General features: G+C 41.6%; 1 protein-coding gene across 1 annotated transcript; it reads right to left on the bottom strand.

The window, feature by feature from the left end:
• Positions 1–3,173: 3,173 nt before the first annotated feature.
• eomesa (eomesodermin homolog a) lies at positions 3,174–9,317 on the bottom strand. The gene is made up of 7 exons (XM_084079977.1): positions 8,741–9,317; positions 8,071–8,326; positions 7,146–7,300; positions 6,455–6,576; positions 5,843–6,001; positions 5,549–5,610; positions 3,174–4,756 (listed from the first exon to the last, which is right to left on the bottom strand). The coding sequence occupies exons 1-7, from the start codon at positions 9,201–9,203 to the stop codon at positions 3,982–3,984; spliced, it is 1,992 nt and encodes a 663-aa protein (XP_083936103.1). The 5' UTR covers positions 9,204–9,317; the 3' UTR covers positions 3,174–3,981.
• Between the last annotated feature and the right edge of the window lie 7,089 nt (positions 9,318–16,406).

Below are 16,406 nucleotides of genomic sequence, written 5' to 3'. Positions count from 1 at the left end.
AGACACTGAACCCCCTATTGCTCCCGATGAACAGGTTGGTGCCTTGCATCGGTGTGTGAATGGGTGAATGCAATGTACATTGTAAAGCACTTTGGAGAGAGGTGCGACATATAGTAAATGCACCGTTTTGTTTCCCTCTGTCAACAGCTTAGAAAGACACTTCAGCCAAGAACATATGAAAAGCATCATCACAGCCAGGTACGTTTTCAGTATGCCACCAAACAGCATGGCAATTCAAGGATTTTCTTGTTACATAAAGATCAGGTTGGCATGCGGTTTAACTGGTCTGATAATTTGACAGATTTGACATTTATCAACAAGGCTAACACAGGAACTGTAGTGTCAAGAGGAAACATTGTTTCAACCACCATCTCAGTCTTGGCTGTCCAGTGTTTACTTTTAGTGGGGTGAAGTCGGGGGCTTTCGAAAAAATCTTGACCCAGAAACATGTCTGCCTGTGGCTAAATTTAGCCAGCGAGAGCGGTGATAGTGTGTGAGTGGAGGTGAGGAAGTGGCCTTAAGCCCTCATCTGTGTTTGGATGTCAGGCCTTCTTGAGTACAATGTCTCTTGTGCGTTCTTGGCCTTTCGTACATGAACTCTCACCGGTGTCACCGATGGAACACCTTAGGCAAGGACACGCACATACACGCGCACACACACACACACACACACACACACACACACACACACACACACACACACACACACACACACACACACACACACACACACACACACACACACACACACACACACACACACACACACACACACACACACCCCCACACACACACACACACACAAAAATTGCACATAGCACTGTGTTCCATGCAGTGACAGGAGAATGCTGATACAACCATCACCAAAAAAAACTGAGACAGTCTCTGAGGTTGTACACAGAGATTGTTAACATCTGCAGGAGAGTATGTGAGTCAATTCCTCGCTTTGTGCAGGTCTCATCCCAGTGCGTCTGCTCACCTATAAGCCAACATGGTCCGAGTTTGTGGAAGCATGCTGTAGAGGTGTCTATTGATTGCTGTGCTTCTTGCATGAATGGCTGAGTTTATCGACTTGTTGTACAGTAGGAGTTTGGAGTTGTCACAACCTCCCAGGAATCACCGGTTGTTAAGTCAAGGTACGGTAGATCTATAAAGCAAATGATCACAGAGCGATCAGGGACGATTAGCGTATGCTGGCTCCTCCCGGTGATGATAGCTCATTTGAACACAAAATGGTATCGTCATCATGTTGGCAACTAACCTCTGACCAGTGATTATTTAATACTCTCTTTTATTCTCAAAGGTCTTGTGAAGCTAGAGTACAAAATCAAGTACATTGGGTCTGTTTAGTGGTGCATAAAAAAAACTGCGTACAAGGTACATAATTTTGTAAAAGGCCCATTGGTTTGAAAAGTTCAGTAAAGTAGTTAGACCACCGACACAGGCTGCTGTTGATCATAGGTCTCATAAAGGATTTGTGCTTTAAAACCGCTCTAAAAGAGCACTTACAGGTGGCTGCAATTCATAACTGGCCCCTGTAAAAAGTCTAAGCCTATCTCCAGAAATGCCCCCCACCCCCAACTGTTTACTGTACATATTTCTATTTTTTTCCCTTCATGTTTTTACATATTTTGTATATTATTGTTTGAATTTAAATGTCTTGATGAATTGAAAACCCAGGACCCCAATGGAAACAAGCCATAGTGCTTTCTTGGGTTTATCCTTTTAGATGCCTTTGTATAAAACTGTACCTCTGTGCTTTTTTTGCAAACTGTTAATAAAGTATTCAATTAATCAATCAATCTTTCTCCTTGCACTGAATGTGAGGTGCTATTGGCTAGATAATAACAGATAACTGCAGTTGATTCTGTCCTCTCACCTCTCTGGAGAATAAACAGAGAGACAAACTGGGGATACCATACCGTAACCGTATATGTAAACAAGCCAGTAATACTTGATTAAAGGGAATGGTACTTATCCCCTCACAGTCTTTACAAGTCACAGTTTCCCATGCTTGTCCTTTTATCATACAAGACCTCACTGACATTGGCAGCCAGCAGTTAAGACATTATTGACAGGGAAGGATGGGGATGGGGTGAGAGAGAAAGAGACAAGATGCACTGATGAGTCGTTGACAAGAAAGGAGAACAAACACGCACACAGCCATGCACGGGCGTGCACGCACGCACGCACACACACTTTTCCGGCTCTCCTGAGAGACCGGGGCAATCATGAACTCTACCTTGTTAGAAGGTGTTAATTGGAGTTAGTCAGACTCTTCACTTGCTGTCAAGGAGTCTGACAACAGAATTAATTAGAATTCCAGAGTATGTAAATCGATTCAAATGGGGATCCTTAAATGAGAGGATTTGGGCCGTTTTTCCACTAATGAGGAAAGTGGTCTTGATGTGAATGTTGTGACCTATCGCTTTGTGCATTTCATCTCTAATGCTATAATGGGTCCTTTAAGAGAGGCCACGTGTAAATAAAGATATTGAGATTTCCCTCGGTCGACTGCACAAAGCCTGACTATACACATAATAATCATACGTACAACAGAAAATGTCTCGAGTTGTGAGCTGGTGGGTGAATTGTTCTCCCTTCCGCTTGTTTAATCTTCGTTATTATCACCAGTGGGCGTACAATAGTCCTCCTATATGTGCTTTTCAACGTGTGAAAATCTGTTAATGTTAAAATACATACTGTTAAAATACATAGGCCCTATAGGCCACTGTGAGTCAAGTGTTAACGTAGGCTATTACAAGAATAAATTGCAAGTTTATAATTGTTATCTGACCATGTGGATTGTAAGCCTTCATTTATGGACTTGCTTAATTAGTGTTGAGAGACATGGCAATGGGGTTTGGGCCTCAATGTACTGTATAGACAAAAATATTAAATGTAGGCTACCCATAAACATTTGGATCCACAGTATGAACCCTCTGGATTTTACTGTGTGGGGCATCATAAATATGGAAGTGTCAGTATTTGTAAAGTGAGGCAATTCCCACCCCGACTCCCAATCAATTTGCTGGACAGAATTTCACCTGGACCATTTATTAAATTAGGTTAATTAATAAGCTACATAAAATGTGTTTTAGCTGCATTAATATGGACAACCAACCTAGCACAGTGCTATTTTTCTAGCTTTAACCTCCTTTTGTGTAGCATACTTTTGTTATTTTAAGTCAATTTAAAGCAGAATTATTCAATGACTTCACACTTCCTGTTGTCCGTAGCCCAGTAGGCCTGTAGCATAACTGGCACCACTAACACCTATAGTACAGATATAGGCTGCACATTTGCACAATGCTTCATGAAAAGCTGTTTTATTAGCCATTTCATAACACCTCCATGAAGACAATTTGTACAAGATACACCACATTCTAAAGTGCACAAATACTGTACAACAAAAAAAAGTAGCCTACTTTTAAATAAGCATGAAAGAATTCACAGGTCTAAGAAATACAAAATACAAAAAATGGAAAAGTAAAAGGGGGAAATCTGGACATGTTTAATAAAAAAATAAAAATAAAACAATCTCTATGCTTGTGCTTGTGTATACTCTGTTGGACAGAGAATGTGACAACCTCGCAGATCAGTTTGCAGATGCTGTTACTAAAACCAATCATACAGATGGAATGAACAAAGGCTTGAAGGAGGAAAGGATGGAGAGCCCTTCCCAAACAGTTGCCACGACCCCTGAGAGCTTGAACCAGTCTGTGAAGTCCAGCCTGTAGGTGACGATGAGTTCTCCAGAACCAGCCAGGACTGTTTCTATTAAACAGGAACCTGAAGACCTACTAGGGTCATTAAACGGGAATCTTTTGTGCATCTTGAATGGGGTGCGGTCAGGGGAGGTGGGGGGAACTTAGCTTTGGCACCTTTAGAAAACAATAGAAATGGAATTATATGGAATTAAGTGCACAAAAAAAAAGAAGATTAAAATAAGCTTCATATTCAGTTTCAATAAATACAGTCTTAAGGGCTCGTGTAGAAGGCATAGTAGCCACCCATCCCTTTGGGATTGTCTTTGTTGAACTCCTCTGTGGTCAAGTCCTCACACTTTATGGTGGGCGAGTTCTCCGTACTGGACCCCCCAGGGGATAACCTGCGTCTCTTGCAGCCCATCGAGAACACGCCCGAGTCACTAGAGTCCACCGACTTCAGTGAGTGTGACGTCTCAATCCAGGAGGCTGGCGGAGGCGGTGGCGGGGCACTGTCCTCCGACAGCTTGTCTTTCGCAGTGGCGGTGCCCAACTGGTCGTCCACGAAGGCCGGGGGGCTGGGACGCGGGGACCAGGGGAGGCCCGTGGCCACCTTACGTTGGTAGGAGCTTCTGGTGCCCCAGCCGGCCGCTGCCATCGAGGCGAAGGCCGAGTCGGGGTAGTAACTGAGTGCGTGGGAGGTCTGCAGGGGCAGGGACTTAATGCCGTAGGAGAGCAGGCTGCCGGTGGAGTAGTCATTGTCATAGGACAAATCTAGCTTGTTGGAGCCCGCCTGCTGTACGGGCGTGACGAACCAGCGCTGGGCGGATGCGGCCGCACTGGCATCGTCGCCCTGCGGGGAGAGGAGGCTGTTGGTCTGGGGCACCGCCCTCTCTCCTGTGTAGAAGCGGTTCTGGGGAAGGTTGTTGACAAACTGGTCTTGGAAGAAGGGCTGCATGGCATAGCGGGCTCCAGGGACGATCTGGTGGGAGCGAGGGGAGTCTGTCGGCGATGGGGTCAGTCGGTCACTCTCTGGGGCTGTGTACATCCTGGAGGTCAATGATAAAAATATTATTACTCACTTATGGGGGTCATTCGGCAAAAATATTGTAGGCCTTCCTACAAGCTCGCAACACGTTGTGAGCTTGTAGATTGGCTATTTTTAACGAAGAGTTTTAGTGTAGAGGGAAAAGGAGTTGACCAAGTACAGAGCCAACTCAGGTCAAGTTTCCCAAGTATAGATGGGTTTAAGTGATTAAGAGCAGTGTTTCAGGATGGATATCCACCATTAACCACTTAAACCCCATATGGTTGAGCGGAGTCCCTCAGGGCTCTTCTAGTGTATTTTTAAAGTTTTGTTATTGTGGGAAAAGCTTTCGCTGAAGATAACCGATCGACAAGCTCACAACACGATGTGAGCTTGTCGATCTGCTATTTTCAGCGAAAGCTTTCCCCCACAATACGGATGCTGGGGTTTAAGTGGTTAAACAAGGAGACAGTTACAAACAATAACCAGTGATTGTACTCCTTCAAAAAGGATAACAGATGACAAAATAATTCTCATTATCACATGAGATGAATGATGGACTTCCTAGTCATTCATTTCCAGAGCATAATGCGTTGGGAGTGAAGGTCAATACAATCCATCACATGATGGTTGCTCGCCAAAAAGAAAAGATTTTGTTGGTATGCAACATGTTGGTATTAGTGTGACAGAGTTCAAATTATGCTTTAGTGTTGTGCAAACAGACAAGCTATAGCAATACAAAACCTAAGCATTTCTTAACCTATACAGGAAGTAAACAGTGGACATACTCTCACTTCAAATACGCTGCACTTACGAGTCATAATTGTCCCGGAAGCCTTTTGCAAATGGGTTATGATCTATCTTCAGCTGTGTGATCTGAAAATGTAAAAAACACAATGTGAACATTCAAATATTTAACAGATTCAATTATTCCCTCTTAATAATCACACAATAAAATTCAGTGTCAACATAATTTTCAAAATTACGTTAACACTGGATTTTAAGCCAACATGAAGTGCCATCATTTTTTATATTTTCTGTTGTATGATAAATGGATGACCAGTTAGCTGTGGATCAAATCAGACGTGTTAATTTGTGCAAAGCTTACATCTGTGTTCTGATATGCAGTGACGGCAATGAACTGGTTTTCAGGGAAGGTGAAGGTCTGAGTCTTGGCCTCGTTGCTCATGTCTTCCACCCCGTCCTCCGTCACCTCCACTATGTGAAGCCGAGGCTGATACTTATGAAGAGACTGCAACACTATCATCTGCAAAGACACAGAGATGTTCAAGTTCACATACTCATAATTTATACTACTTAGTATGATGGTGTTACTAGACGAAAATCTGTTATTTTTAGCCATCAGCACTGTCGTGTGAGTATAAATGAAAGGTTCAATCTGCACAGTAAAATCCCCAGCATTCATTTAAAAATGTACACTGTCCATTTGGGTAAAACATCTTTTTACATGTATTGTGAGTAATCCTAAAAAAAAAATGGAGAATGAATACACAAAACGGGTGTTCATTTTTGCTTTATGCATGCTGTTAAAAAAGGAGTTGTACGAAATAAAACAAAAGTATTGATAAATTCAGGGATTTTTTTTTTAAATCACAGGCTATTCAACAGATAGCCTATCCAAAACCAGTAAAACCCTTGTCCACTTTAACGCTGAATCCAGAACCTGCAACTACTGGTCTGAAGTGGTATAATATTTCACCTGTGTATTATTGTTGTTGGCTCCTTTATTATTGGTAAGCTTCAGTTTTCCAAAAGAGATTTCTTGCCTCATCCAGTGAGCTCCAGTGTTTGGAGACTCAGGATGAACATACATCTTGTTACCTAAGATTAGGGAAGAGAAAAAAAACTAAAACTTTAATGTGAGAATTAACATGATCAATAAAACCATTACAGTATACTGCAGAATAGATCAATAGCTGAAATCATGTTTAGCCCATTATTTGTCATAATTATAAACACTGCCTTTGCCAGTGTGACATTTTCAGTTTATAATAATGGATAAATAGGGAGGGGGTTAGAATAAATATTTTTATAATAGGCTGATAAAAATAAGCTTATTCTATGAGGTATACCCTTTAATTTAATTAACAACCATACATCATCTCTTCATTTGGCCTAATAGCATCAGTTGACAAGCTTATAGATTATTCCTTTAAACATTATTATTACTTTCTCTTACAATCTCTCAAAAGTAGCTTCATTAATACCATGAAGAATACATTCAGTGACTAAGATTTTTATTTTATTTTTTAATTCCTGTGGAGTTAAAGTTTTAGGACTTGACCAATTAATTAAAACAAATCCTTGGCCCAATAATTGCTGGCAATAATTGCATGACAAAGATCATAATTCAGCAGTGCTCTAAAGTTTGGGTAATAGTATGAACTCACCCTGCATATTATTGTCAGCCTTCCCACAAGTGACCCATTTCCCTCCTTGAAAGCGCCAATGGTTTGGATCTGCCAATATTACTTCCACAAAGACGTTGTAATGAGCCGTGAGGTTGAGCCCGGTGATATTGAAACTGAGAAATGGAAACATCCGCCTAAAAAGTGGAAAATGCATCAAATAAAAATCATTAACCTCAGCTGACAAAACATCATTTAATTCTGGTGTTGCAAACCCTCCCCATCTGCTTGACTGAATCAATGGGCTATCTAATCACAATATTATTCCCATTAGCAAATTAAGTAGGCTATAGATAAATCGAATAGCGCAGTCATAATTCAAACCAAAACGAAATCCCAAGCATTAACATTCAAACTTAAATCAAACGATTTATTTAGCCTAATAATTCCACCTGTGCATAAAACATTTGCAGCGAGGTGCGCGACTGCAGAGAGCACGAATCAACAAAGATAATTAAAACCATAAATCATCAAAGCGAAATGAATATACCGTGGGCCTAATAAATTAGGAAGCCTATATTAAAAACGGTAACAGGATAGGTGGGCACCACACCACGGAAGAGTGGGTACCTAGGTGTTAAATTGGCTATTCTTTTCCAAAATGGGAAAAAATAAATGTATTTGAAAAATGTTTTGAAGTAAAGTAAAGTATACATGATTAGAACTTGCTTAAACATTTAGGTCTAATATTTCTACAATAACCTGTAGCCTATATCCAGTCATTTGGGGGCATAAACAAGAAGTTGAAGGATAAAATTAAGTCTGATAATGATGTACCTTGCAAGACCATTTTTCAAATATAAAAAAAAAAAAATGGACAAAATATCCGATTTTACATCGAGGTGCCCAGATGTCCCTAGTGCCCACCTATCCTGTATCCATTAAACCCCACAACCAATCTCCTTACCGGCCCTGTTTGGTGATTATCATCTCAGTCTGGTGTCGGTGGAACTTGAGCCACAGAGGCCGGTTGCACAGATAGACCTGAGCCCGGGCTCCAGCCGCAGAGCCCGGCAGAGACATGGAGCCCAGACCCGAGCCTCCTGTCCCCGGGTACGACGGGTACAGACACCCGGGACCCTGGCCGAACTGGTACCCTCCTCCGCCGAACTGATGGCTCCTACTGGCGCACACGGAGGACGAGGAGAACCCGGTGGGTAGGGCTGTCACGATTACAAATTTAAGTTGACGATTAATTATCACTCAAATAATTGCGATTAAAAACGATTAAATTCTGTGTTTGGCATTGAACATTATTAGAACATATGAATAATAATTCAATTTCTTTGTTTGCCTTTTCATAATAAAAAAATTGCACAGGGCAGATATGACAAATAACTTAAATATACAAAGAAATTGACACATTTAATAATTTATACATATAAAAAATAGCAGAAATAGCTGATCTACAAGCTTACGTTTGTGAGGCTTTGTAAGCTTGTAGATCTGCCATTTCTGCTTTTATTCATATTTTAAAATGAGAACATTTTTCAACATGGAAACGATTATGCAAATATAATTGCGACTATCTCAAATAATTGCGATCAGACGGTTATGTATTGTGACAGCAGGCCTACCGGTGGGAGGGAGGACCGATCCGTAATGGAGGGAGGCCGGGTACCGGGAGCCGTTCGGACCGGCGTAAACAGAGCCGGTTTGTCCCGCGTAAGGGAAGAGGGAGCAGGGGTTGGCCACGTCGGAGCTCGTCTGAGGCGGAGGCGAGATGAAGTACCTGTCGGACCCGAGTTCGTCTATGCTGCTGTAGCGACGCTGCACGGCCGCCAGGTCGTCCACCTCACCGAGGACCGGCGAGCCTTTCCTCCCGTCGGGGGTGGCTTTAGTCCCGGTGAAAGTGTCTCCCTCTCCCTCGCCCATCATGCCGGTCCCCAGATATTTCTTAGGTTCTGAGTCAGTCCTGGTGTCTACTTCTTGGTAGTCAATCTGCGACGGGCTGTTATTGACGCTGTCCGACGACGAGAGGTTGTAAAACGTCTTGGGTAGATTAACGCTGGCGCTGGGAAGGATATTCTCTAGCTGCATTGTTTTAAAGATTATATATTGGAGGTTGTGTTCGATTTGTTAATGCTAAAGACACTCTCAGCCCAAAGAGGCGACACCACCACCACCAGGCGTCTTGGTTCCTCTGTGTCTCTCTCTGCGTCCCCTTGTCTGTTTCAGCAGGTTTTCACCTCAGATTATGATGGATTGTTCAAGGCTCTTCTTATAAGACGTGACTTCACCGCACACATCCACGGGGGGAGGGGCTATGTGTGGATCCGTGGAATGTGTCCCAGCCCTCTGCCATGACATGATGTCCAATAAATAATAAGAGACGGTGCTTTAATTTAATTAGACAGCGTCTTCATCGACATAATAACGCTTTAACTTGACTTTCCTTTTTTTTAATAGGCCTAAATAAAACCATAACCTCAACAAACAAAGCCAGGGTTATAAAGTCTAGTCTATTTAGAATGTTTCATTCAGTTTTTAAGGCGAATCCCGGTTTGCGTTTGGACTAGTGGACTGAAATACCGGAAGACTGGACATTAAGCGAAAACTATAACTTTTAATTTTCAATCTTCATTCCCAATTTTGTATTTTCATTCCGTCAAAAGGCAACTCTGTATAGGCCTATATAAAAATAGAGTAGTAAAAAAAACGTTGACTCACAAGACAAGAGGACGAACAAGAACTGTACAACAACAACGGAGTTAATCAGGATTCACGTGTGAAACTTTAAGGGTCAATTAAGGGACAATGAAGGGTCAATTACTTATTGGACCTCCTCTTTTCTGGTTTCAAACAGCACATCAAGTTGAGCATCAACAAACATTGATAGATGATCTAATCTGCTACAGTAGGCTACACTCTAAAGTTTTACCAAAAAGTGTAGGACTTAGTATGTTTGTTTATTTATTTATTAAATAGGCTACCGCGTGTCTAACAACTTGTAACAAGCAGGGTTGAGGCGTCAAGAATCATGCCAATAAAAATGTCAGGGGGCTTGTGATTTTGTGTAAAAGAAAAATAGTTTCAAATATTGCATATAACTTGCATCACATAAAGGCTGGCAGTGTATAATAAGAAGGCTATACAATAAGTGGGGAAAATCCCATAGGCCTAAACTTAATAAAGCAAATAGCCCATTGTTATTATTTGATTGATATGCTAATAATTCCATAGAATCTAAGGCAAAAATAACCAGCATCTTGATTGGATATAACATAGCCTAATTAAACAATTATTATTTTAAAACTGTTTCAAATTCGAAAAGAAAAGAAAAGGCCAAATCCAATTCGATTTTGATTGATGATTTTAGATTTCTGAGGTAAGCGATGTGTTACAGAACGAAAGGCTTATGAAAAAAAGAGAAAAGGAGTTGAATTACTGCATTTAGCCAGATCAGTTGACTGCATAAGGTGCCACTGGTGACCAAACGGAGAAATAAGGTCGGGAGCACAATACAATTTAAATATAGATCATAAACACACCCATGTCTATAAGAATTAATGTAAAATGTCCAATTCAATCTTGGTTATATATATATATATATATATATATATATATATATATATATATATATATATATATATATATATATATATATATATATATAAAACAAGCAAACAAATAACCACCTTGAATTTATATCAAACACTATTTAAATATAAGAAAATACCCTTTAGTATTATTTTATACTTTTGGTTATTCGAACATAGCAGATCTAAAAGCTCATACTATAGGCGCTATGAGCTTGTAGATTTGCTATGTTTGAAAAATCTTGAAAATGTATGCAAATCCGTTTGGAGCTGCCCTCCATGGCTCTCTGGTGACTGCATGCCAATCAAACTGTGACAACTAACTGTCCATCGCCGTCAGATTCCAGCGTCTTTATGCGTCTTTTTTTAGCAGGCAGATTGTCGTGATTTGTGTTTTTACTAGAGCGCTAATCGGCATATAAACCATTGTTTGTGTATGAGAGACCGAGTGTGAGATGACACCATGCAGGCTAGCCACTGCACCTTTTGTCAGTTACTTGTGCGATGTATCTCACATTGCAGCGGTGTGTGTGTTGCATCCTGGCTGCACTTCACAGTGAGTTCAGCTCGGTCTTGCGTTGTGTGTGTGTGCGTGTGTGTGTGTGTGTGTGTGTGTGTGTGTGTGTGTGTGTGTGTGTGTGTGTGTGTGCGCGCGTGCGTGTCTGTGTGTGTGTGTGTGTGTGTGTGTGTGTGTGTGTGTGTGTGTGTGTGTGTGTGTGTGTGTGTGTGTGTGTGTGTGTGTGTGTGTGTGTGTGTGTGTGTGTGTGTGTGTGTGTGTGTGGTTTGCTAGTGTGACAGGGAAAGGAAGAGTGAAATAGAGAAAGATTATGGTGGGGTAAGGTGCATCATGGTCCATGGTCTGTCGTGTGTGTGTGTGTGTGTGTGTGTGTGTGTGTGTGTGTGTGTGTGTGTGTGTGTGTGTGTGTGTGTGTGTGTGTGTGTGTGTGTGTGTGTGTGTGTGTGTGTGTGAGGGGGGGAGGAGAGAGAGAGAGAGAGAGAGAGAGAGAGAGAGAGAGAGAGAGAGAGAAAAGTGTATTTGAATACCTTTTTCCTTTCTGTGGTAGGCCTATGTGTATGATATGTGCGTTGGCAATTATGTGAGTGAACTTGAGGATGTGTGTGTGTGTGTGTGTGTGGGGGGGGGGGGGGGGGGTACAGTGGCGAGATGAATTTAGGGAAAAGGGGGATTGGAATCTGTGAAAAGCTGAGGGAGAATCTCAGTTGGAGGCAGATTGGCTTGTGACATAAATGGAGGAATAAGAGGTAGCCATGGACCACCGGGGGTCCGGGGGGACCACGACTGTGCTCATGATCTGGAAATGTCAGTCGAGGCCAAGACCCTTTACAGGAACTCTTCATGCCCAAAGATGAAACTAAAAAAAGACCCCCCCCCCCCCCACAGACATTGCATTTATGTGCTCTTTGAAAGTGCTCATCTCAAAGCTCAAGAAACCAATTTTATTTAAAAGACCATGTCATCAATACATGTCATTTTTTATTCACGTCTTTGGCGATATCGTACATAAACGTTGGCCATTTTTCCTGTACAGGGATTAATACGTTTAGATTTCATATTTGTTAACAGCTTATCCAAAATGCTTAACCACCTGAATCCTATCATCCCTGCATGTCATAATAGGCAAACATTTGGTGAAGAATGGCTGATCTACAAGCTCACAATGCCTTGCAATGTGATGCGTTGTGGGCTTTTAGATCAGCTATTTTCAGCAAAGAGATATGGTGTAGAGGTAACAAAAAGGAATGACCCCTGGGGGACCCCTGTCAACAAAGTATATGGGTTAAATGCTTGCAAACTTACCTGAGTAATGGAGTCAGTGTTATACAGCAGCTTCACAAAACTTCATGGTTACATCATTATGTCATGGATGCAAGGATAATTTTTTGGCAACACTTTTCAAATCAATCCATGCTTTAAAGTGAATTGAAATGCAACAACAACATACAGTAACTGAAAAAAACAATAGTGCAACAAAATTTGGATTACCTACCAATTCTAAGTCTTTGCAAGTTGAGTTTCTAACTGTACTGTACTGAAATGAACTGAATTTAATTGATCCCTCAAACATCAAACAAACCACATTATGCTTTGGATAATGGTCAGCAGTAATGTCAAGTATACCATGGGTCACTCAGCATGACAGACAACTGGTAAGGTCATAAAGCAATTTAAAGAAAATCGAACTGAATTGGAAAACTTTACCTCCATCATGATTTTTTTAAGGTTGCTGTGAGGTATCCTGAGTAACCACCCCAACTCACTACTAACCTTACAGGGAAACAAAAATGATGACACTGGACAGTGGGCTACAATGTGAACAAACTCTGAATCAATACATTGCTTTTAGGCCAACACAACATCAGGGGGGACCATTTATTCTGAATGGTCATATATTAGAAGTCCCACAGGCCTTTGTGGTGGTGGGGATTGTGGAGATGGTGTGTGCATGGTTCCACGCGCGCGTGTGTGTGTGTGTGTGTGTGTGTGTGTGTGTGTGTGTGTGTGTGTGTGTGTGTGTGTGTGTGTGTGTGTGTGTGTGTGTGTGTGTGTGTGTGTGTGTGTGTGTGTGTGTGTGTGTGTGTGTGTGTGTGTGTGTGTGTGTGTGTTTTTGTGTTTGTGTAGGGGGTAATGGGGAAGAAGAAGCTATACTAACAAACATTGTTAGTATAGCAATGCATATATGAAATATGCATTGTGATGACTGCGTACATAGGTGTATGTGGATGTCTCTCATTCTCTCTTTCTCATTCACACACACACACACACACACACACACACACACACACACACACACACACACACACACACACACACACACACACACACACACACACACACACACACACACACACACACACACACACACACACACACACACACACACACACACACACACAGATTACAGATTTGTTATTCTTATAACCCCTTACATACAAAAAAATACATAAGAGTACAATTATTTTATTCAAGGTCCTCAGACATTGTAGCAGCAATAATAATAAACAATAAACAACATAAAAAAGGAAATTCAAAGAATAGCAGCAACAGCAAGAAGATAACAACGTTTGCATGTTAAGTTAAGGCGAAAGCATGTAAAAGCAGTAGAAGGCTGTACATGCATGTGAAATCCATTCAGTACATTCTATGGGTAAAAGATCAACGTATTGTTTATTTCATCAAATCTGTTGCTGCACTATAGACACAAAAGCAAGTGGTCATTAGTTTATCTCTGCCATAGGCCAATATCAATTAGTTAATTATATATTGAAGTACTATTACATTCCTATTATGGAAGGTTATAATGGCGTACAGGGATTGGTTGTTGACGTTGGGTTTTGTGCCACAGGTTCCCTGCAGACGCAGCATCAACAATTGCGCGACACATGTCAAGAAAACATGGGGAGTAATGAACTTCCCTCTGTATGAATTTCTTCTCAACCATTATACTTTACAGCTACGTTTCACAGACGACTGCAGGCCTGCGGGGAAAGAATCTCGATAAAACAAACGGTAAAAAAGAAAAACACACACACATGCAATGCTATACTGTGTTTAACGGCCCCAGGTTTAAGTGTGTTGGTTTTTCAAAATGGCTCCGAAGCCACATTTGCCCGTTTGAAAGTTAGAGACCAAGATAAACATGATTTACACTGCACCTATAAATAAACTAATTCCAAATGAGGTGGATGCACGGGTCCCACTCATAAAGGAGCTCCCGCCTGTGACCTGTCAGCGTGTTCCTTGACCACCCATAAAAGTCCAAGGGTGTCTGAGATGACCTGCTTTGGCCCCGGGCCAGGGGCCAGCGCGACAGGGGAAGGGAAGTCTTACCATATTGTTGTCAGAGCAGATCATCAACAGAGCACATCAAAGGAATACATTCCAGGTTTTATGGGCCAAGGGCAGCTCCTGAAGCCTTTGCCTGTGAGTGAATTCATGTACCCCATTGCAAGGATTAATAACGCAAGTCTCATTAGAGATCCCCCACCAACTAGCCCCCTGGAGGGGTGAGGCACTGGGAAACAGGGCCAAGTACAACGCCGTCCCGTCCCAGCCTCGCTTTGCTCCGCAAATCAACATCCACCAGAACGTTTTTATTGTAAAGAATTTATTTAGCAGATTTATCCAGGACGCCACCAACAGTATATTTTCCAGTGTGTTGGAATTGCGAACATTTAATCAAAGCGGCATTCCTTGTGCGAGTAAAGCTTATGTTACAGACACGCTGCTGTCTTCAAAGATAGGAAGGTGACAGCTTGCATGAATTTCCATTTGGGGACATATTGCTTTCATCAACGTTTTGCTCTTTTTTCCTGTTTTTCCTTTTGCAATTATTTCCACCACTTTGTTAGGTAACTTTCAAGAATTGAGTCTTTTCCTGCTTTTGTCCTCAAATTATGTTATTAGTTTCAAGAAAATTGCTTTATGTAAAACCAAGAATTGGTTACATATTTTCAACCCTTCTGCTGTTTTTCCAAACTCAAAGAACATTACAATATGTAAAATGTATTCATGTATGGTATCATGTAGTCATTTCAGATGTCATTCCAGCAGAGCAAATTATCATGAAATGGGGTTCTCCCCCATATATGAACCCAGTCATTGAGTGAGACCCATGGGAGATCTGTGTATGTATGCAGTACAATGTAATTCAACGTTTGAATTCCTGAAACTACATTAAGGAGAATGCATCCAGCAGAATGCATAAAACCGTGGGATGCTATGCTACTTTACGTTGTATCAACAGATAAGCCTCAATGTCAGCATGTGTGTGTGTGTGTGTGTGTGTGTGTGTGTGTGTGTGTGTGTGTGTGTGTGTGTGTGTGTGTGTGTGTGTGTGTGTGTGTGTGTGTGTGTGTGTGTGTGTGTGTGTGTGTGTGTGTGTGTGTGTGTGTGTGTGTGTGTGTGTGTGTGTGTGTGTGTGTGTGTGTGTGTGTGTGTCTAGTCCATGGGTGTATGTGTATGTGTCTATAGTCCATGTATGGAGGGATGGATTATTGCAGCATTGTATCTGGGGATATGTAAGCTCAATACTTTCAATATGAGGAGGTTTTCAGGGGGCAATGATAATCCACTGTGTTAAGATAAATCTTGGGAAAAAAACAACGGTACTGACTGCATTCCAAGGAGATAGGATTGAGGGTAGAGAGACTGTATTTGATCCCCCAAGGCACGCTAACATGATTTTTGGATTACTGCATTATAGGAAGTGTCACCCAGGGCCCATGGGAGACCAGCAGTCACACAATGTGGAGCTCCTGGCCAGGATGAGTCTCAAGCATGTGTTCCTCTTATGTGACTTTTCACCTCCTTCTTACAGCTAAAATATGTCCTGGCCAGCTCTGGTTCTGCTGGTTTTCTCTTCCTTACTTTAAGTCTTTGGGGTTCTGAACAGGGATATCATTTATAGGGACCCAGGGGATGGCAATTGCCACCCCCTAACATCAAATTCAGTTATTTTATGCATATTTTATGCTTAAGTCCTGATTTTGCTGTTGTTGTGCATTTAGACGGGCACTGAGTGCATCTCAATTCATGTCCATCCATCTACATGTTCAACCTGGCGTCCCTAATTTCCCCATTCTCCAAAATGTCCTCCTCTTTTTCAAAAATAGCAAAAATAGCAGATCTACAACATCATAACTTATCATAATTTATCAAATTTAGTTTAGCCTGTTTTTGCAG

Source organism: Gymnoscopelus microlampas, assembly GCF_963454915.1.
Source record: "Gymnoscopelus microlampas genome assembly, chromosome: 15".
In the NCBI taxonomy this organism is placed as follows: domain Eukaryota; kingdom Metazoa; phylum Chordata; class Actinopteri; order Myctophiformes; family Myctophidae; genus Gymnoscopelus; species Gymnoscopelus microlampas.
The sequence above is the reverse complement of the archived record's forward strand: the minus strand, read 5'-3'. Positions and strand labels throughout refer to the sequence as shown.